At 42.6% G+C, this 23,914-nt stretch overlaps 1 protein-coding gene across 1 annotated transcript in view; it reads right to left on the reverse strand.

Annotated features, from left to right (window-relative positions):
- GRIK4 (glutamate ionotropic receptor kainate type subunit 4) overlaps positions 1-23,914 on the reverse strand; it is a 313,397-nt gene that overhangs the window by 116,812 nt on the left and 172,671 nt on the right. Inside the window, exons 3-5 of the mRNA XM_070765309.1 lie at positions 21,065-21,229; positions 5,919-6,016; positions 701-866 (exon numbers count right to left, since the gene is read on the reverse strand). Of these exons, the coding sequence (XP_070621410.1) occupies positions 701-866; positions 5,919-6,016; positions 21,065-21,229 (429 nt within the window). The remainder of the gene's footprint in view (positions 1-700; positions 867-5,918; positions 6,017-21,064; positions 21,230-23,914) is intronic.

Below are 23,914 nucleotides of genomic sequence, written 5' to 3' on the forward strand. Positions count from 1 at the left end.
TCGCAAAGTGTCCTATGTTTTTAATGGTGGTTTAATGTTTGTTTGTTTGTTTAAATAAAATAATTTTTACATAAAAAGGGCATACAGTGGTACCTCTACTTACAAACTTAATTCGTTCCGTGACCAGGTTCTTAAGTAGAAAGGTTTGTAAGAAGAAGCATTTTTCCCCCATAGGAATCAATGTTAAAGCAAATAATGTGTGTGATTGGGGAAACCACAGGGAGGGTGGAGGCTCTGTTTCCTCCCAGGAGATTCCTAGAGAGGCCCCATGGAGGCTTCACCCTGCCTTTTCCGGCCCTGTTTCCTCCCAGGAGATTCCTAGAGAGGCCAAACGGAGGCTTCTCCTGCCTTTTCCGGCCCTGTTTCCTCCCAAGAGATTCCTAGAGAGGCCCCACGGAGGCTTCTCCCACCTTTTCCGGCCCTGTTTCCTCCCAGGAGATTCCTAGAGAGGCCCCACGGAGGCTTCTCCCCGCCTTTTCTGGTTACAATTTCAGAGACTTGGGTTTGTAAGTGGAAAACGGTTCTTGAGAAAAGGCAAAAAAATCTTGAACACCCGGTTCTTATCTAGAAAAGTTCGTAAGTAGAGGCATTCATAGGTAGAGGTACCACTGTATTTTACCATATGTGTTAAAGCAAAAAAATAAAACTTGGGCAAAATCTAAGTGTTTACTGACGGAGATGGTTCCATGGTGGATCTTACATTCAGCTTTCGCACAGATGAGGCAGGCGGTGGTGCAGTTGAAGAAATTCAAGATCCCAGCCACGGCAACACTGACGTCTGTGTTGCTAGGATGGAGGTTCAAAGTTGTGAATCTCTGGAACTGAAGCTTGAGGAATTCTTCTGGAGCAACCTTGAAATGAGGAACCTGAAAAGGGAAAGAGAGAAACCAATAACTTGTGTCTCGCAACAGACCAGAAATGTATTCAAGAATGGTGGAAGGTCTTAAGCATAAAACCTATCAGGAAAGACTTCATGAACTCCGTCTGTAGTCTGGAGGGCAGAAGGGAAAGGGGGGACACGATCGAAAACCCCTTATTATAAAAAAGAAAACAATCACACAACCTAACAAACCATACCATACATAAAACCATAGTAGCTGGAGGTATATTAATTGATGATGTTACATAGTTGGGTAACACAACATCTGTGAGAAAACGACCAAGCTCGGAGACAAACTCTGAGCTACAAATATTACAAAAGAACCTAAGAACCTAAGAAGAGCCATGCTGAATCAGGCCAAAGCCCATCGAATCCAGCATTCTGTGTCACACAGTGGCCCACCAATTGTCCATGGGGATCTTGAGCAGAAACAGAAGGCAAAACCCTCCCTTTCCCTTCCTATCTCAACCAACATAGAGGCGGCACATGGACATCCGTTTCAATAACCACCGATACACTTGGCATCCATGAATCTGTCTTATCCTGCCTTGAAGCTCTCCAGGCTGACAGCTGTCGCGACCTCTTCTAGAAGGGAATTCCATCAACCAAGGACCCTCTGGGTGAAGAAATATTTCCCTTTTTTGTCCTCACTTTCTTACCTATGAGCTTTAGGGAGGGCCCCCTCGTCCTAGTATTGTGTTATAGAGAAAGGAATTTTTCTCTATCCACCTTTTCTATCCCATGCAAGATTTTATACACTTCGGTCAAGTCACCCCTTCAACGCCGTCTTTCAAGGCTGAAGAGACCAAGGCGTTGCAACCTGGTGTCATAAGGGAGGGGCTCCATTACCTTTTATCAAGACAAGAAACGATCCAATTCCTAAAGGTGAGCTCTATTTTTTCCCACTCCAAAAGAATGAATTTCTTCGGCTCTTCAAACCAAAAAAAACCCGGATAGCCTTCTGTCTGAAATACTGTAGCACATTCTGCCTGCAGCAAAAGGTTGGATGAATAATTGCTCATCGTTCTTAGATTTTATGAGACAGTCATATCTCAGAGACATTAAAGGCCACACAGGAGCTTCAATTAGTCCAGAGTGCAATGGCCAAACGATTGACAGGTACTTGCCAATACAGGCACGTAACACCATCGCTCTGGGCTCTTGCGCTAATTCCTATCCACGTCCAAGGACGATTTAAGCTGCTGTTTTTTGACCTTTAGAGCCATCCATGGTTTGGGGCTGAAGCAGTGATGGGCTGCTGCCCCCCACGGGGGGTGGGAGGGAATGGAGTGGGGGTACTAAGTTTATGCACTATTTATTGAATACTTAATAGGTTTTTTTTAATTGTCCTTCCTTCTGTAGTACCTTAGTATGATCCTTAATTTCTTTTAAAATAGGAAATAATTAAATAGTATGTTTTTACCCATAAATGCTTTAATCATTTTAATCATTATCTAGGACTGAACTTTTATAGCAATTAAAAGAAAATTGAGCTCCTTGCCTAACCTGTTATCATACTGAACCTTGTGGGTTCGGTACAAAACCTTCAAATGTTCCTGTGCTCATCAACAAATAATGCTGTCGATCATCTGTCCTTTTTTGTGGCTATTCAAATAATGTGACTTAATCCACTGAAAATGAGTCCAAGCACCTATTTGGTCAGTAAGCCACTCCCACCCAGTCACAGGACCTTTAAGCCACCCCATGGTCACATGATTGTCAAGCCACTCCCACCTGGGAGGCCACTCTTACCCGGTCACATGACCATCAAGCCACACCCACAAAATAAGCACCCACAAATAAATTTTGGTAGCCCATCACTGCTCATGTTGTGGTGAACCCCAACCATGAGTCTAGCGCCAATTCTCCCAACAGAGTTTTAAGCTGATTGGCAGGAAGGTCAGAGGGACACCTCCACTGTAAGCCCCTGATTGGTCGGATTGAAAAAATATGTTCCAAGGCGCCTGAATAGAAGCTTTATTTCCTAAAATCATGGTAAATTTGTTTTTTCTCATGGTTTTAGCCGACCCCTGTGAGACAGTCATTCGACCCCCAAAGGGTTCCCGACCCCTAGATTGAGAACCACTGTTCTAGACCTTAGAAAAAATGACTTTAAATGGGCTTTTGATCCAGTCCTTTGCCTTCATTATTCTCTTGATGGTTCCTACTATATCTATCTATCTATCTATCTATCTATCTATCTATCTATCTATCTATCTATCTATCTATCTATCTATCTATCTATTGGATTTGTATGCCGCCCCTCTCCGGAGACTCAGGACGGCTAACAGCAATAATAAGACAGCGTATAACAATAACCCAATACTAAAAACAATTAAAACCCATTATAATAAAAAACCAAACATACATTCAGACATACCATGCATAAAATTGTAAAGGCCTAGGTAGAAAGGGTATCTCAATTCCTCCATGCCTGGCGGCAGAGGTGGGTTTTAAGTAGCTCACGAAAGGCAAGGAGGGTGGGGGCAATTCTAATCTCTGAGGGGAGTTGGTTCCAGAGGGTCGGGGTCGCCACAGAGAAGGCTTTTCCCCTGGGTCCCGCCAAGCAGCATTGTTTAGTTGATGGAACCCGGAGAAGACCCACTCTGTGGGACCTAACTGGTTGCTGGGATTTATTTTACCGTTTCAATTTTTTAATTCTTTTTTTTAAAATGAGGGTTTCCTTACATTGCTTTGCACCAGGTATGTTTTAATGGCATGGACGTAACTTGCTGAGAGTTTGTTGATTTTCGTAGGTAACACAAAAACCCAGAAAATTTCCGTAGGGGATTGCAAAAGCTGGTGAAGATCAGCTTCGATTCACATCAAATGCAATCATTGTTTCAACCGAGATTATTGTTCTGTCCGTTCAAAGCTATTTAGACAATTCCCTCTGATTGGATGCTTTGATTTGAACTGTTGAATTGCTTTGATAAGACTTTGAATTTTTTAAAGGAAAATAAAGTTGGAAAGGAGATACAAAATGGGGAAAAAGAGGTTAGAAATTTAGGGCATTCAGAAATGGCAGAATGAACATATTTTTTAAAAATTAGTTACGACACAAATTGAGGAGGAATAGTATGGCCTAAACCTAAGAGGTACAAGAGATAATGAATAAGTTTGGAAGATAAGCAATAGCGAATCATTAGAAAGAAAATTGAAAATTAAAGGTGGTAGATTCAGGCGACAAAACTAGGAGGTAAGGAGGCAGCATTAGATAATAGTAGATATACCTAGAAGAATATAATATATATTTAAATATGGATAAAGGGAAGGTGTAAATTTAAGAACAGCACCAATGTTGGAATGAAGTCAGGGTTTTGAATTGCTCATCTGTTAACCCTGTAATGGATTAGGATGAAAAGTAATGAGGGAAGATGAGGGGAGGAAGAGGAAGGGGTGAGAAGAAGGAGGGAAGTACAGGCAGTGGACAAAAAAATGGAAACACTTTGCAGCTTTTATTTATTTATTTATTTATTTATTTATTTATTTATTTATTTATTTATTTATTTATTTATTTATTATTTATTTATTTATTTATTTATTTATTTATTTATTTATTTATTACTTAGATTTGTATGCCGCCCCTCTCCGAAGACTCGGGGCGGCTCACAACACGTGGAAACAAATCATAAATAATCTGACAATTTAAAAATATTAAAGATTTAAAAAAGACCCCATATACTAACAGACATACACACAAGCATACCATACATAAATTCTTCCGTGGAATCCAGATTTGTGAAGCTCCCTTTGAACAGTTTTTGTGGACACTGGGTTCTGTATGTGTCTATTGAGCTCTGCAGTGATTTTAGGAGCTGTGGTCCTGCGATCCGCTCTAACAATTCGCTTTAGAGTCTGACGGTCTCTCTTGGACAACTTCGACTTTCGACCAGACCTGTGCTTGGCTGGGGACGTTTTCCCTTCTCTTTCAAAAGCAGTCATGACTTTTGAGACATGACCTCTTGAAACGCCAAACATTCGGGCACTTTCTATTACTCTAGGAGCACGGTAACATTTTAAGATTTGTACTGAACTCACAAGGTTCAGCATGATAAAAAGATTAGGCAAGTAGCTCAATTTTCTTTAATTGCTACAAAAGTTCAGTTCTCATTAAAGCGTTTATGGGTAAAAACATACTATTTAATTCTTTCCTGTTTTAAAAGTAATTAAGGATCATACATAAGGTACTAGAGAAGGAAGGACAATTAAAAAAACCCTATTAAGTATTCAATAAATAGTGCATAAACCTACATTGCCCACTCCTCATGGGGACAGCAGCTAATAATAATAATAATAATAATAATAATAATAATAATAATAATAATTATTATTATTATTATTATTATTATTATTATTATTATTCAGACTGACCGAATTCTGAAGCATAACACACCAGACATTGTGATCGTGGAGAAAAAGAAAGTATGGATCATCGACATCACAATCGCAGGAGACAGCAGAATTGAGGAGAAGCAGCTAGAGAAATTAGTGAAATACGAAGATCTAAAAATCGAGCTGCAACGACTCTGGCATAAGCCCGTGAAAGTGGTCCCAGTGGTACTTGGCACGCTGGGCGCAGTACCAAAGGATCTCAGCGGACATTTGAAAACCATCGGAATTGACAAAATCTCCATCTGTCAATTGCAAAAGGCCACTTTACTGGGATCAGCACACATAATTCGCCGCTACATCACGCAGTCCTAGGTGCTTGGGAAGCGCCCGACTGGTGATGAAATACAGCAAAATGATCTCGTTTGCTGTGTTGTACTGACATAATAATAATAATAATAATAATAATAATAATAATAGTAATAGTAATAATGATAATAATGTGACAGGGGGTGGCTTAAAGGACATGTGACATGAATAGCTACATGAATAGATGGACAGACAAGTATTAGGAACATCTGGAGTGGATGAAGGACATTGATCCTGAGGATTTTTAGGTAGAAAACAAGACCCCGTTTTTACCCTTGAGCATTTTCAAAGCACAAGCTGTAATTTTCCCACCGGGAACAAAATCGACGCCACTCACCTCTTTCTCCCCACAGATATTGCTGATGATAGAGCTGGAAGCGGGACTTGAAGATGGGCCCAGGACACCAACCACTCCTTTGGGAAGGATCTGACACACTGGGGATCCCCACGGATTAGAGTCAGCCAGCAAGCAGAAGAAGAAGAGGAAAGAAATATTACTGGTATTCTCAAGTGAACTTGTAAGTAACAACTTCAACGTTGCCTTGCAGGACCGAAATCGTGACTCATTGTTTATTATCTTGTGACATAGGGTGTGTGTGACCGATGAAGGTAGCAATATCAATAGCAATAGCATTTAGATTTATATATGATGTTCCTTTGATACACCAGGGTGATTCGACACAAAAAAATGTAACCCTTCCCTGGTGCAGAGGTGAAGGGATTGGATACTGTAGCCTAGAGGATAATTCTCTGCCTTACAAGGCAAAGGTTGCAGGTTCAAGTCCCAGTGGGTATGGCTAGCTGATGAGGCCAAAATAAGGCCGAAATAGATCTATCCTAGTCTCCCTTAATAGTGATTGAAAGGTTTTATATTTCGGCAAGAAAAACAAAATGCAGAGGTACAGTATACGTGGTACCTCGCTCAACAATAATAACTGTGGGAGGGATCTTGGAGTCCTAGTGGACAACCATTTAAATAGGAGCCAGCCGTGTGCAGCAGCTGCCAAAAAAGCCAACACAGTTCTAGGCTGCATTAATAGAGGGATAGAATCAAGATCATGTGAAGTGTTCAAGCAAAAACATAGCCAAAGGAAGCAGTTTTGGAACAACTGGTAAAGGGACATTGAGAATATATTTATTTATTTTATTTTATTCATTCATCCAATACACAAATACATAGGAAGAAAAATAGATATGTGGTAATATATATAAGGGTAAAAATGAACTTAGAGGAGAGGATATATGAAAGGAAGAGAATATATATGATAGGTGAAAGAAAGGAAAGACAATTGGACAGGGGACTAAAGGCACACCAGTGCACTTATGTACGCCCCTTACTGGCCTCTTAGGAACCTGGAGAGGTCAATCGTGGAGAGTCTAAGGGAGAAATGTTGGGGTTTAGGGGTTGACACAATTGAGTCCGGTAATGAGTTCCACGCTTCGATAACTCGATTGTTGAAATTATATTTTTTACAGTCAAGTTTGGAGCGGTTCATATTAAGTTTGAATCTGTTGCGTGCTCTTGTGTTGTTGCGCTTGAAGCTGAAGTATTCATTGACCGGTGGGACGTTGCAGCATATGATCTTGTGGGCAATACTCAGATCGTGTTTTAGGCGCTGTAGTTCTAGGCTTTCTAGGCCCAGGATTGTTAGTCAATTTTCGTAGGATATTCTGTTTTGAGTGGAGGAGTGAAGGGCTCTTCTGGGGAAATATCTTTGGACATTTTCAAGGGTGTTGATGTCTGAGATGTGATATGGGTTCCAGACAGATGAGCAGTAGTCTAGGATATATCTGGCAAAAGTTTTGTAGGCTCTTGTGAGTAGTGTGAGATTGCCTGAGCAGAAGCTGCGTAGGATCAGGTTAACAACTCTAGAAGCTTTTTTGGTGATATTGCTGCAGTGGCAACAATATATACCTGTAGCAAGTCAAGTCTACTTTGGTTTCTCCTTCTATGTTATTCACGTGTGCACAGAATAGATAGCCCACCTTGGGTTGAAGGAAATGGTAGTGGGCTTACCATGCCAACTATCGCAACGACTCATTAGTAAAGAAAAAAGAAGAAATCCAGAAAATTGGAAAACTTTGTCGAGAAACTTTCTCCCTGCGACTCCGCTCTCCTTTGAAAACATTTGACATCCATTATGGAGAAGCTACTGAAGAAAAAGTGGGGTCTGTATTGTCAAGAGGTTTAGGTGAACATGATTTTCAACTTCCTCCTCTTCCTTCAAACCCTGAATGCATAATAGAACGGATGCTGTGAGGATTGAGCAAGGAGCACAACTCCAGGGAGTATCTTTTCGCTCCGCTGATTAAGTCATCCTGCCTCTAAGAAGGAGAATAACACCAATCTAATGGGGCAACGATGGAAACGGCAGCAGCTCCCGTCAAATCTCTCCTGCTAGGAAAAACACAAGATATTCCGTGCACGAAGTGATGATACTTTAGGACAGTGATTTTCAACCTTTTTTGAGCCGTGGCACATTTTTTACATTTACAAAATCCTGGGGGGGAGGGTAAAAAAAGTTTGGACAAAAAAATTCTCTCTCTCTCTTCCTCCCCTTCGATCTATTTCTTTCTCCCTCCCTCTTTTTCTCCCTTCCTTCCTCTTTCTTTCTCTCTCTCTCCATCCATCCCTTTCTTTCTCTTCCTTCCTCTCTTTTTTGCTCTCTTTCTCTCTCCCTCCCTACGTCCCTCTGTCTTCCTCTCTCTCTCCTTCCCTCCCTCTCTTTCTCTCTCTCTCTTGCTTTCTTTCTCTCTTGTTCTCTTTCTCTCTCTCTTGCTTTCTCTCTCTCTTGCTTTCTTTCTCTCTCTCTCTTGCTTTCTCTCTCTCTTGCTTTCTTTCTCTCTGAGCTTCGCGGCACACCTGACCATGTCTCGCGGCACACTAGTGTACCACGGCACACTGGTTGAAAAACACTGCTTTAGGAGATCCTGCCTACATTTCTTGCTCTTGTTTTCCTCCTATCTGCCTGCGGCTTTAAAGGAGGCGTCTTCAAAGGGTCAAGGGAATTCTCTTACAAAATAGGTGTTGGCGTTGTTAGTCACGAAGTCATCGCAACCCCATGGACCACGTTCCTCCAGGCCAGGGGTTTTCAACCTTTCTAATGCCGTGACCCCTTAATACAGTTCCTCATGTTGTGGTGACCCCCAGCCATAAGTCTAGCACCAATACTCCCACTAGAGATTTAACCTGATTGGCGGGAAGGTCAGAGGGACACCCCCATCGTAAACACATGATTGGTTGGATTGTAAAAATATGTTCCAAGGTGCCAGAATAGAAGCTTTAGTTCCTAGTGGGAAATTTGACTTTTCCCATGGTCTTAGGTGACCCCTGTGAAATTATTGTTCGACCACCAAAGGGATCCTGACCCCCAGGTTGAGAACAACTGCTCCAGGCCCTCCTGTCTTCTACTATCCCTTGGAGTTCATTTAATCTCATGCTGACTACTTGAGTGACACATGCTCTGTTGTCCCCTTCTTTTTTTGCCCACCATCCTTTCCAGCATCAAACACAATGAAGGGGGGAGGTAATCATCTCCACGCCTGGCGACAGAGGTGAGTCTTCAGCATTTTACAGAAGGCGAGGAGGGTGGGGGCTGTTTGAACCTCTGGAGGGAGTTGATTCCAGAGGGCCGGGGCTGCCACAGAGAAAGCTCTTCCCCTGGGCCCCGCCAAACTCAAAATAGAATACCCTACGAGACTAGACTTTCAATCCTGGGCCTAGAAAGACTAGAACTAAGACGCCTTAAACAAGATCTAAGTATTGCCCACAAGATCATATGCTGCAACGTCCTGCCTGTCGGTGACTACTTCAGCTTCAACCACAACAACACAAGAGCACACAACAGATTTAAACTTAATATTAACCGCTCCAAACTTGACTGTAAAAAATATGACTTCAGTAACCGAGTTGTCGAAGCGTGGAACTCATTACCGGACTCCATAGTGTCATCCCCAAAGCCCCAACACTTTACCCTTAGATTATCCACGGTTGACCTCTCCAGATTCCTAAGAGGTCAGTAAGGGGCGAGTACAAGTGCACTAGAGCGCCTTCTGTCCCCTGTCCTATTGCTCTCCTATATCTCCTATACCTTTCTTCTATTCCTATATTTCTTCTTCTATTCTTTCATTGATATGTTCTAGTACTATACCTTCTTTTCTATTTTTTCATAGATATATTTTACTATGAGTATCTCCTCTATAACCTTCATCATGTATTTTACTATGTGTATATAGATATATACCCACTAAAACCCTCATTGTGTATTGGACAAAATAAATAAATAAATAGAATAAATAAATAAAATGACATTGTTTAGTCGATGAGACCCGGAGAAGGCCAACTCTGTGGGATCTAATCAGCTGCTGGGATTCATGCGGCAGAAGGTGGTCTTGTACAAACAAGAAGGCGGTCTCAACAAACTTGAATGTTCACCACAGCATGTGAAATTGATGGTCAATCAGTGTTGCTTCCTAAGTGGACAGTTTGATTTCACAGGAGTTTGATTTACTCGGAGTTATATTGTGTTAGATTAGATTAGATATATTGGATTTATATGCCGCCCCCTCCGCAAACTCGGGGCGGCTCACAACAGGGTAAAAACAGTACATGATAACAAATCCAATACCCACCAATCCAATTACAATTTTAAACTAAAAAATTCATAAAAAACAGCCCCAGAATATTTAAAAAAACACGCATACAACCAATCTAACACCAAAACAACATGGGCAAGGGGGAGATGTTTCAGTTCCCCCATGCCTGACGGCAGAGGTGGGTTTTAAGGAGTTTGCGAAAGGCAAGGAGGGTGGGGGCAATCCTAATCTCAGGGGGTAGCTGATTCCAGAGGGTCGGAGCCACCACAGAGAAGGCTCTTCCCCTGGGTCCCGCCATACGACATTGTTTAGTCGACGGGACCCGGAGAAGGCCAACTCTGTGGGACCTAACTGGTCGCTGGGATTCGTGCGGCAGAAGGCGGTCCCGGAGATAATCTGGTCCGGTGCCATGAAGGGCTTTATAGGTCATAACCAACACTTTGAATTGTGACCGGAAACTGATCGGCAACCAATGCAGACTGCGGAGTGTTGTTTATGTGTTCCCTTTATTTTTTATTTTTTTTGGAGCAGTGTATTTTTGAAATGTTCCATGGTCCTTGCAAACTAGCGCCAGAAATCTTCCCATGCGTTTTGTCGAACGAGATGCCTCCGGGTTCTTAGAACAGAGAGAATCTCGTTGGAAAAAGATTCATGATGCCGGAATCCACAGGAGATAGTTTGATGAGGAGCTGAAGAGCTTCGCAACTCTAGACCTCCTGAGGAAACTTGGCTGCTTAGAAAAAGCTCCAACGATACATTTGAGATTGTCTTCTGTAAAGGGAAGTCAGGCCTACCAAGGAGGCAAGCTTTGCCTACAATTGCTAAGGCGATCCCCTTCGGTAGTTTATTTATTTTTACTTTTTTAAGTGTGTGTGTTGGCTCTTTTCAGATCAGGGCAATTTTTTAAAATGCTTTTTTTTTTTAAGGGAAATATAATTGCCTTTTAAAGGTTTGGAAAATATTATTATTATTATTATTATTATTATTATTATTATTATTATTTAGAAACATAGAAGACTGACGGCAGAAAAAGACCTCATGGTCCATCTAGTCTGCCCTTATACTATTTCCTGTATTTTATCTTACAATGGATATATGTTTATCCCAGGCATGTTTAAATTCAGTTCCTGTAGATTTACCAACCACGTCTGCTGGAAGTTTGTTCCAAGGATCTACTACTCTTTCAGTAAAATAATATTTTCTCATGTTGCTTTTGATCTTTCCCCCAACTAACTTCAGATTGTGTCCCCTTGTTCTTGTGTTCACTTTCCTATTAAAAACACTTCCCTCCTGGACCTTATTTAACCCTTTGACATATTTAAATGTTTCGATCATGTCCCCCCTTTTCCTTCTGTCCTCCAGACTATACGGATTGAGTTCATGAAGTCTTTCCTGATACGTTTTATGCTTGACCTTCCACCATTCTTGTAGCCCGTCTTTGGACCCGTTCAATTTTGTCAATATCTTTTTGTAGGTGAGGTCTCCAGAATTTATTAGATTTGTATGCCGCCCCTCTCCGTAGACTCGGGGCGGCTCACAACAGTGATAAAAACAATACATAATGACAAATCTAATAATTAGAATCTAAAATAGCAATTATACATATAAAAATCTAAAAGAGAAACCCCAGTAAATAAAAGCATACATACAGTCATATTGTGCACAGAAACTACATAGGCAAGGGGAAAGTGTCTCAGTTCCCCCAAGCTTGACGACAGAGATGGGTTTTGAGGAGTTTACGAAAGGCAAGGAGGGTGGGGGCAGTCCTAATCTCGAGGGAGAGCTGATTCCAGAGGGTCGGTGCCGCCACAGAGAAGGCTCTTCCCCTGGGTCCCGCCAGACGGCATTGCTTCATCGACAGGACCTGGAGAAGGCCAACTCTGCGGGATCTAATCGGTCACTGGGATTCGTGCAGCAGAAGGCGGTCTCGCAGATAGTCTGATCCGGTGCCATGAAGGGCTTTATAGGTCATAACCAACACTTTGAATTGTGACTGAAAACTGATCGGCAACCAATGCAGACTGCGGAGTGTTGGTGTAACATGGGCATATTTGGAAAAGCCCATGATTGCTTTCGCAGTTGCATTCTGCACGATCTGAAGTTTCCGAACACTTTTCAAAGGTAGCCCCATGTAGAGAGCGTTACAGTAGTCGAACCTCGAGGTGATGAGGGCATGAGTGACTGTTAGCAGTGAGTCCCGGGCCAAATAGGGCCGCAACTGGTGCACCAGGCGAACCTGGGCAAACGCCCCCCTCGCCACAGCTGAAAGATGTTTGTCTAATGTGAGCTGTGGATCTAGGAGGACGCCCAAGTTGTGGACCCTCTCTGAGGGGGTCAATAATCCCCCCCCAAGGTGATGGACGGACAGATGGAATTGTCCTTGGGAGGCAAAACCCACAGCCACTCCGTCTTATCTGGGTTGAGTAAGATGTTGAGCCAATTTAGGAAGACAAGCGAAGGCCAGACTCTCTTAAAAATACATATTAATGAAAGCTTGCTTTTATTGAAGAAGATTTTTTTTAAAAAAAATAGCTTGGGCATTATATATTTATAGCCGAGTTAATTATAATTCAAAATTGGAAATTTGCAGCAGCAGCTGCATTTGCTGTTCGGATTTTATAGGCATTTAGTTGTGTGTGTTTTCTTTCTTTCTTTCTTTCTAAAACTGTCCAATTAGCCAGTCAAATACGGATTCCAACTCTTTAAGCATTAATTTATTAGAGCAATCACAAACAGGCAAGAAAAAGATTTATGCTAATTGCAAAAATGTTGAGATTCGGAGGTCTTCCAGAAAGATTTCAAGCCTGCTTTCCTTCCAGGACATTTACAATGGGTGGTATCACAATTCAAACCAAGCTTTTCCTCCAAAGTCACACTTTCAGAGTTTGTGCTATATCGAAAGATCACTTCGGGTCACTAAGAGGTGTGATCCCAGCTAGGACACTGGTTTACGGCTTAGCATTCTCTCTTATTTAACTAACTCAGGGAATTGTACTTAAACCACATTATCACTCAGGACAGTGTGTGAATTCTTGGATCAGTGACTTTGAGGCAACAGTGACCCATATTCATAATTATTTCACATATATTTTGATGCCTTTGTGTCAGTTTGTGACTTCTGCCAACTGCCAGGACAAATCTCTGTGGGTTTTTTGGCAAGGTTGTTCACATGTTTGTTTATTTATTTATTTGGTTGTTTGTTTATTTCTTTTTGTCAAGTACATACTGGTAGTATACAAGAATACAGTGGTACCTCTACTTACAAACGCCTCTACTTTTCTAGATAAGAACCGAGTGTTCAAGATCTTTTTACCTCTTCTCAAGAACCATTTTCCACTTACAAATCCAAGCCTACGAAACTGTAACCAGAAAAGGCAGGGAGAAGCCTCCGTGGGGCCTCTCTAGGAATATCCTGGGAGGAAACAGGGCTGGAAAAGGCGGGGAGAAGCCTCCGTGGGGCCTCTCTAGGAATCTCCTGGGGATTAACAGGGCCAGAAAAGTCAGGGAGAAGCCTCTGTGGGGCCTCTCTAGGAATCTCCTGGGAGGAAACAGGGCTGGAAAAGGCAGGGAGAAGCCTCCGTGGAGCCTTTCTAGGAATCTCCTGGGAGGAAACAGGGCTGGAAAAGGCAGAGAGAAGCCTCCATGGGGCCTCTCTAGGAATCTCCTGGGGATTAACAGGGCCAGAAAAGTCTGGAAGAAGTCTCTGTGGGGCCTCTCTAGGAATCTCCTGGGAGGAAACAGGGCTGGAAAAGGCAGGGAGAAACCTCCGTGGAGCCTCTCTAGGAATCTCCTGGGAGGAAACAGGGCTGGAAAAGGCAGGGAGAAGCCTCCATGTGGCCTCTCTAGGAATCTCCTGGGGATTAACAGGGCCAGAAAAGTCAGGAAGAAGCCTCTGTGGGGCCTCTCTAGGAATCTCCTGGGAGGAAACAGGGCTGGAAAAGGCGGGGAGAAGCCTCCGTGGAGCCTCTCTAGGAATCTCCTGGGAGGAAACAGGGCTGGAAAAGGCGGGGAGAAGCCTCCGTGGAGCCTCTCTAGGAATCTCCTGGGGATTAACAGGGCTGGAAAAGGCAGGGAGAAGCCTCCATGTGGCCTCTCTAGGAATCTCCTGGGAGGAAACAGGGCCTCCTCCCTCCCTGTGGTTTCCCCAATCACACACAATCTTGCGGCAAAGGCAGAATTAACAAATTACGAGAAGTTAAAACACTTTGGAAACTGTGCTTTGACTGAATACGATACCCCCGGCATTTTGGAGTAGATAATTTCATGTTTCTTTCCCTCCCCATCTATCAATCAAAGGGTGCTTTTGAGCGGTATTCTCTCTCCTCCCCCCCTCTCTCTTCCTCCCTCCCTCTCTCCATGAATCATCTTTCAGAATTCATAATGAAGGGGTGGAAGAAGGAAAAAGCTTGAAGAAAACCAGGCAGGAGTGGATGGAGGCTGGGACACTGGGAACGCCCATCATCCTCATTAAAATGTGACAGTGGCGCTAAATAAGAGATTTGAAAACCTTAACGGCCATTACTTAAAACACAAAATGGCTTTATTGTAAGCGGTCATGAAAATCCAGAGAACCAGCAAATTGTTAGAAGTCCTGAAACTTATCTCTTTAAGTGAGTGGGGGAGTGACGAAGAAGAAATCGAGGGAATTGTATCTTGGGTCCTTTCCATCTCAATTCGGGGCAATATTTAAGCTGCCATTTCAAATTGGGTAGGCGCAGGGATTAGATTAGATTAGATTTATTGGATTTATATGCCGCCCCTCTCCGCAAACTCGGGGCGGCTCACAACAAAGTAAAAACAATACGTAATAGCAAATCCAATACCCACCAATCCAATTACAATTTTAAGCTAAAAAATTCATAAAAAACAACCCCAGAATATTAAAAAACAAGCACACAATCAATCTAACACCAAAACAACATGGGCAAGGGGAGATGTTTCAGTTCCCCCATGCCTGACGGCAGAGGTGGGTTTTAAGGAGTTTGCGAAAGGCAAGGAGGGTGGGGGCAATCCTAATCTCAGGGGGGAGCTGGTTCCAGAGGGTCGGAGCCACCACAGAGAAGGCTCTTCCCCTGGGTCCCGCCAGACGGCATTGTTTAGTCAACGGGACCCAGAGAAGGCCAACTCTGTGGGACCTAACTGGTCACTGGGATTCGTGCGGCAGAAGGCGGTCCTGGAGATATTCTGGTCCGGTGCCATAAAGGGCTTTATAGGTCATGACCAACACTTTGAATTGTGACCGGAAACTGGAAGCTAGAATGCATTTCTAATCCTTCAGACGTGATTGTTGCACAATTCTCATCCTTCCAGCCAACTTGGAACCCTCGAAAGTTTGAAATTCTGAAATTGTGAGCAGAGGCTGTTTCATTGTTATTCTCTGCTAAGTATGTTTTTCCAGCCCTAAGTCTTTGCAGGCTTGTTTTCATTGCTACTGCTACTCTGAAGAATTTTTTTTCCAGCTAAAATAATGTGCTGAAACTGACCAGACTAAGGACGCTAGCCAGATAGCAATAGCAATTAGATTTATATCCTACGGGACCGCCTGCTGCCGCATGAATCCCAGCGGCCGATTGGGTCCCACAGAGTTGGCTTTCTCCGGGTCCCGTCGACTAAACAATGTAATCTGGCGGGACCCAGAGGAAGAGCCTTCTCTGTGGCAGCCCCAGCCCTCTGGAATCAACTCCCTCTGGAGATTAGGACTGCCCCCAACCTCCTCACCTTCCGCAAGACTTGGAAGACCTACCTATGTCGCCAAGCATGGGGTAATTGATGTATCCCCTGTTGACTAGCAAGATTTATGTGTGGTATATATGTATGTATGTTATGTATGTATGTATGTATGTATGTATGTATGTATGTATGTATTTATTTATTTATTTATTTATTTGATTTTTATGCCGCCCTTCTCCTTAGACTCAGGGCGGCTTACAGCATGTTAGCAATAGTTTAACAGAGCTAGGCTATTGCCCCCACAATCCGGGTCCTCATTTGACCCACCTCGGAAGGATGGAAGGCTGAGTCAACCTTGAGCCGGTGATGAGATTTGAACTGCTGTATGATTGAGTAGTATTGACTGTTTTTAAATAATAGTGGGTTTTAGCTTCAGTTTTTTAATTATTGGATTTGTACCCAAATTGTTTATTGTTGTTGTGAGCCACCCTGAGTCTTCGGAGAGGGACGGCATAAAAATATAATAAATTATTATTATTATTATTATTATTATTATTATTATTATTATTATTATTATTATTTACTGCTTCACAGTACTTTACAGCTCTCTCGAAGCGGTTTACAGAGAGTCAGCATATCGCCCCCAATAATCTGGGTCCTCATTTGACCCACCTTGGAAGGATGGAAGGCTGAGTCAACCTTGAGCCTACTGAGGTTCGATCTGATAAACTGTTGGCAGCCGCTGATCAGCAGAAGTAGCTTGTACCGTATTTCCCCGAAAGTAAGACAGTGTCTTACTTTCTTTTTACCCCCAAAAGCCCCACTACGTCTTACTTTCGGGGTATGTCTTACATTGTAAAAAAATTGAAAGGGTCGCGTTCCCGAAGGCATCTCCCCAGAGTCCAGAAGGGCAGCCGTGGGACAGGAGCCTCGTGAGCCCTTTTCCAAGTTCAACCTCAGGGCTCCAAGCGGCGTGCACGTGTGGAGCCACAGACGCGTGCCGGGGAAGCGTGTGTCTGGAGGGGAGGAGCCGCTCTGCGCAGTTGGGCAGCCCCACCTGCCTGCCGGAAAGGAGGCGGGCGAAGGAGGGCGCAGCTCCGGTCGCTCGCCTCGGAGCTGGTCGGCCTCGCTGGCCGCTTGCAGCCGAGCCTCGGCAGGACTCAGTTGCTGGGACGAGTGCCTTCGCTGCAAGCCGCCGCCCGCTCGGCTCGCTTCGGACCAGCACCGTCCTTCGCTTTGCCAAGCCGGGGAAGAGGCGGTGGCGCCGCGGCGAGGCGAAGGCGAGGGGCGCGTGGGGAGCTTGGAAGCAATGTCATTGGGCTCCCCCCCTGGCAATACCCCCGTGTTTCCCCGAAAGTAAGACATATGTCTTACTTTCGGGGTATGGCTTATATTAGCCGACCCCCCTGAAACCCCCGATACGTCTTACAATCGGGGGTGTCTTACTATCGGGGAAACAGGGTAGTACTGCACCACCAAAGCTCTTTTTAAATGAATATCGGTAGATTTCTCCCCCCCCCTATTGTTCACCCCAAAAACTACGGTGTGTCTTATACTCCAGTGCATATTATACTCCAAAAAATACAGTACTATTTAAATCACTGTTCCTTCCATGCAATTGGTGTTGTGGTGGTACACAGTGTGCAGTCACAATCTGATGGAAATGGTAAGCCTCTCAATAGAATTTGCAACATAAATTGGAAGCAGAATCCAATTTCAGCCGCAGAATGGCTTGCAGGCCCACGATCAAACCATATGACATTCTTAGGTAACCATCACAGGCTCCTGTCAAAATCTTCAGGAGTGTTTAAGCATTTAATCCTGCTCTTCTTCATGTCTACAAGCAGGGCTGAAGCTTATGGTTGTGAGTTCTCCTATTGGGTCTAGTGGAATTGCTACTGATAAGAAGATGTTGGCATGACTAGCAATATTCCTGCCTGTTTGGGCCGGTTCTATAGGCCTGCCATGCTCCGAAGCCGGTTCTTCTCTCCAGAGAAGAACCAGTTGTTTTTGTTTTTTTAAAGTAATGCACATGTGCAGAGGTCATTTCTGGGAAGAGATCAATGATGGGCTCCTTCGGGTATGGTTAAAGTGACCAGATTTTAAGGTTGGGCAAGAGGGATACCATTGAGCGGGGGGGGGGGGAGTAAAAAAAGTTTAGCGAAAAAAAATAATCAAAAAAATTCTCACTCTTGCTTTATTTCTCTTTCTCTCTCTTGCTATCTCTTTCTCTCTCCCCCTCTCTCTTGCTCTCTCTCTCTTGCTCTCTCTCTCTTGCTCTCTGTCTCTTGCTCTCTGTCTCTTGCTTTCTCTCTTTCTCTCTGTCTTTCTCTGTCTTTCCCTCTCCCTCTTGCTTTTTTCTTTTTCTCTGTCTCTTGCTCTCTCTCCTTCTTGCTCTCTCTCTCTTGCTCTCTCTGTCCCTTGCTCTCTCTCTCCCCCCATCAATGAGAGAGCACGCTCAGTCTCTCCACTCGCGGCGCCGGGGCGAAAGCAAGAAAAAACGCCGGGCCGAGACAGACCCACCTCTCTTTCTCTCTTTCTCTCTGTCTTTTTCTCTGTCTCTTGCTCTCTCTTTCTCTCTCCCTCTTGCTCTGTCTCTTGCTCTCTCTTTCTCACTCTTTCTCTTTCAATCTCTCTTTCTGCTCTCTCTGTCTCTTGCTCTCTCTCTCTCCCCATCAATGAGAGAGCGCGCTCAGTCTCTCCACTCGTGGTCCCCGGCCTCAGGCTTCCCAAATCCTCTGCACACCCCATTTTTTGCAAAAACAGACCCATTTTTCACCCATTTCCCCCCACAAAAATGGGGGTGATTTTGCCTTCCCCCAGCTCTAAGGAGTACTTTGCAGGCCTCCCAAGCTCTCTGCACACCCCATTTTTTCGACTCGTTTTTTGCAAAAAATGGGACCCAGGGACAGGGCTTTGTGAAGCCAAAAAATGGCTGTGTTTAGTGTATAAGACACACTGATATTTCCACCCTTTTTAAGGGAGAGGTGCGTCTTATACTCCAAAAAATACAGTAATCCACATTTCCATGGTAGAAAAGAAGGGCCATGTTCCCTCTTGTTTACACATAGATTTTTCATCTTTTGTTTCCGTTTGAATAACTCGGGGGCTGAATGTCTGATTTCCAGAGGCAACAGACAATCAAAACCAGGGGTGCTCTTTTTTCATACTTCCCGTCGCCCCTTTGTTCCTCGAGCTTTTAGCAGCAGCGTGTCCATGTCGAGCAAAAATTACCCCCCAAACTATCATTTTGGGAGCCAAATAGGTTAAAATCTGTGGGCAGCATAATTCTTCATTCCCTGTGTAATTTTCCATTCTGATGCCCTCCAGATGAGCTTGCAGATAGAGAGTAACCTGTATTATTTAATTTCTGTCCTCTGTCACTCTAGGGGAAGATAAGGGAAGCTAATAATAACAACAGTTGGAAAAAATATATAGAATAAACATTAATTAAAATAGACCTTGATGGAATTCATGACAAGAAACGGTCTAGTCGAAAGATCAACTCTTTGGCTAAGGATGGTGAGAAATGAGGCCAAGGGAGGCTACACTACAACACCCAAAATTCTTGGCTGGCATGAAGAGGGCGGGGAAAATATTGACTGACCCCTCGCGTCCTGGACACAAACTGTTTCAACTCCTACCCTCAAAACGTCGCTACAGAGCACTGCACACCAAGACAACTAGACACAAGGACAGTTTTTTCCCCCAAATGCCATCACTCTGCTAAACAAATAATTCCCTCCACACTGTCAGACTTTTTACTAACACTGCACTACTATTACTACTAGTTTTTTCTCATCGTTCCTATCATCCTTTTCCTCTCGCTCAGCACTATTGCATGTATCCTAAGATTTTTATTAATATTGATTGTTTCTTCATTGTTTATTTGACTCCTATGACAATCATTAAGTGTTGTATCTCCTGATTCTTGACAAACGTATCTTTTTCTTTTATGTACGCTGACAGCATATGCACCAAAGACAAATTCCTTGTGTGTCCAATCACACTTGGCCAATAAAGAATTCTATTCTATTCTATTCTATTCCATTCCATTGTCTTTGGAGAGGGTGGCATACAAATCTAATACATAATTCTATTCTATTCTATTCTATTCCATTCCATTCCATTGTCTTCGGAGAGGGCGGCATACAAATCTAATAAATAATTCTATTCTATTCTATTCCATTCCATTCCATTTTCTTCAGAGAGAGGCGGCATACAAATCTAATAAACAATTCTATATTATTCTATTCTATTCTATTCCATTCCATTCTATTCCATTCCATTCTCTTCGGAGAGGGGCGGCATACAAATCTAATAAATGATTCTATTCTATTCTATTCCATTCTCTTTGGAGAGGGGCAGCATACAAATCTAATAAATAATTCTATTCTATTCTATTCCATTCTCTTTGGAGAGGGGCGGCATACAAATCTAATAAATGATTCTATTCTATTCTATTCCATTCTCTTTGGAGAGGGGCAGCATACAAATCTAATAAATAATTCTATTCTATTCTATTCCATTCTCTTTGGAGAGGGGCGGCATACAAATCTAATAAATAATTCTATTCTATTCTATTCCATTCTCTTTGGAGAGGGGCAGCATACAAATCTAATAAATAATTCTATTCTATTCTATTCCATTCTCTTCGGAGAGGGGCGGCATACAAATCTAATAAATGATTCTATTCTCTTCTATTCCATTCTCTTTGGAGAGGGGCGGCATACAAATCTAATAAATAATTCTATTCTATTCTATTCCATTCTCTTTGGAGAGGGGCAGCATACAAATCTAATAAATAATTCTATTCTATTCTATTCCATTCTCTTCGGAGAGGGGCGGCATACAAATCTAATAAATGATTCTATTCTCTTCTATTCCATTCTCTTTGGAGAGGGGCGGCATACAAATCTAATAAATAATTCTATTCTATTCTATTCCATTCTCTTTGGAGAGGGGCAGCATACAAATCTAATAAATAATTCTATTCTATTCTATTCCATTCCATTTTGTTCGGAGGAGGGGCGGCATATAAATCTAATAAATAATTCCATTCTATTCTATTCCATTGAATTGAATTGTAAAAGACAGGTGATTGAGAAGAAGATATGGTCAGTAAGATTCAACATCAACTTGATGACATAATCAATCAATCAATCAATCAATCGATGAATCAAGCAAGCAAACCCCCAGCCCCGGAGACGTACGTACTAGTCTCAGCTGTTTCATATTCACTATCTCTCAGCAACTCAAAGATGTCCACTTCCACTTTCGCTTTGCCTGCCCTCTCGGGGGCACGGTTGATCCGGTTCCTGGCCAGCGTGATGGAAAGTCGTTCTCCTCGGCTGCATTCCATGGGGTCATCCAAAATAGCGGCTGCAAAACCAGACAGAATAATTTAGCCGGTCAACAGAGTGGTCGATGCCTGGAATGCACTACCTGACTCTGTGGTTTCATCCCCAAACCCCCAGAACTTTAATAATAATAATAATAATAATAATAATAATAATAATAATAATAATAATTTATTGGATTTGTATGCCACCCCTCTCCGTAGACTCGGGGCGGCTAACAACAACCTTAGATTATCTACTGTTGACTTCACCCAATTCCTAAGAGGTCTGTAAGGGGGTTAGCAGACCAACATGCCTACCTCCCTGTCTTAATGTTCCCCATTTATTCATATCCATTTCCTGTATTCATAATCATGTTTATACTTATACCCAGTGATGGGCTCCTACGGGGACGGTCAGGTATGCAGAACCGGTAGGAAAATTTTGAATTTTTCCTTCCCCCTTCTTTGGCTCTGGGTATGTTTTTCCTATCGCAGTAAATGAGGTTGAATGTGTATAATTTTAGAAGAGCTGTGCGTGGGTGTATGTATGTACACATATATACAGTTTATATAGTAGATAATGTCTATTTTTGTGTGGCTGTGTGAAATATGTATGTACACATATGGCATTTATACAATGGTACCTCTACCTAAGAATGCCTCCACTTACAAACTTTTCTAGATAAGAACCGGGATTTTTTTTTGCCTCTTCTCAAGAACCATTTTCCACTTACAAACCCGACCCTCCAAAAATATAACCAGAAAAGGCAGGGAGAAGCCTCCATGGGGCCTCTCTAGGAATCTCCTGGGAGGAAACAGAAAAGGCGGGGAGAAGCCTCCATGGGGCCTCTCTAGGAATCTCCTGGGAGGAAACAGGGCCGGAAAAGGCAGAGAGAAGCCTCCATGGGGCCTCTCTAGGAGTCTCCTGGGAGGAAACAGGGCCTCCCCCCTCTCTGTGGTTTCCCCAATCGCACATGTTATTTGCTTTTACATTGATTCCTATGGGAAAAATTGCTTCTTCCTACAAACTTTTCTACATAAGAACCTGGTCACAGAATGAATTAAGTTCATATGTAGAGCTACCACATATATAATGTAGAATTAAATAATATATTTTGGATGTTCATTAATAGGGAAGTTGTATCTCTTTGAGGCGAGGAGAGGCCAGGCACCCTAACCCGAACCCAAACCCTTGACGTGAGTGACGTCAAGTTGGCCACCTTTAAGCCAGTCACCTGACCTTTAAGCCACCCCAGACACATGATTGTCAAGCCACTCCCACTTGATCACATGGCTGGCAAGCCACACCCACAAAATAAGCCACGCCTACAGCATGATAGTAAAAACAAATTTCAGCCCTTAACTGCTTAAACCTGTTGTCTTATACGTGCTTACAAACAAAGAAATAAATGGAATGGTGCTTAGCCAGATTCAAAACAGAGGCAGACAGAATCGAAAATTTAAAAAAGAAGGCCGATATTTAATACTCCACATAATCACCACTGCTAGAATTGCCTATGCCCAGTCTTGGAAAAATCATACCGTACCCACTTCTTCAATGATTATTTGCAAAATTTTGGAATAATCCGAGATGTGTAAGTTAACAATGGAGATTCACAAAAAGGAAGATACAGAATTCTATGGCACTTGGAATAATTGGTATAAATGGTTAAATAACAAGACAAAATTTCACATTTGGTTATCAAAGGTGAACTGCAAAGAAATTCCAAATGTTTTCAATCTTGCGGCCTATGTATGCAATTAGAGGTTTATGTAAAGAAAACGGAAGGAGTATATGTTGATTATATAGTAGGAGACTCAATCCATTGAATATAGAACTGGATAAATAATAGTGACTGTTGAAATTAAAATAGTAATATGGTGAAATGTAAATATATTTGGGAATGAAATAACTGTAAAAGTGGTTAGCTTTTACCATGTTTATTTGTATTTTATGTATTTATGTATTTTTGCATATCTTGTCATGTCGTTTTTAACTAGAAAACTTAATAAAGATTATTTTTTTTAAAGAATTGAATCATACAACTCCAAACTCCAGTGTAGAAAAGTTAGTCATTTTCATTGCACAATCTAAAAAGACCATTTCAGAGACAGGTTCATACCAAAGAGTTATGTTCTGCATTCTCATTTGTGCGTTCCAGCAAACCGAGAAGAAATACGGTATATTTTGCTGGGTTTTAGAATGTTTGTCAAGATGAAATTTAACATTAATCTCCTTGTTGAGCAGTGAGTTAGAAATGTCTGCGGTATCATTACCCAAGCCTTGTGAATAAAATATGGAGTTCTTGCTTGTCTAATCAAGTTAAACCAGAGAAGATGGTCAGAACAGGTACATGAATCATTTGGTACATAAATTATTCTGTTTATATTTCATGTTTACTCAGGACCTTTCCCTTCTCCCCTAACATTCTAGCCATTATGATGGTTGATCAGCCTTACAGGGCAAACAAAGGCTTTAGTAGCAACCACCAGTGTGAAAATTGTATTGTATCATTGTTTTGGCAGTTGTGTGTTAGCAAAAACTTCAGAAGAGAATGATTTAGGGGTCGTGATTTCTGACAGTCTCCAAATGGGTGAACAGTGCAGTCAGGCGGTAGGGAAAGCGAGTACAATGCTTGGCTGCATAGCTGGAGGTATAACAAGCAGGAAGAGGGAGATTGTGATCCCGCTGTATAGAGTGCTGGTGAGACCCCATTTGGAATAAT

Source organism: Erythrolamprus reginae, chromosome 12 (genome assembly GCF_031021105.1).
Source record: "Erythrolamprus reginae isolate rEryReg1 chromosome 12, rEryReg1.hap1, whole genome shotgun sequence".
NCBI lineage: Eukaryota > Metazoa > Chordata > Lepidosauria > Squamata > Dipsadidae > Erythrolamprus > Erythrolamprus reginae.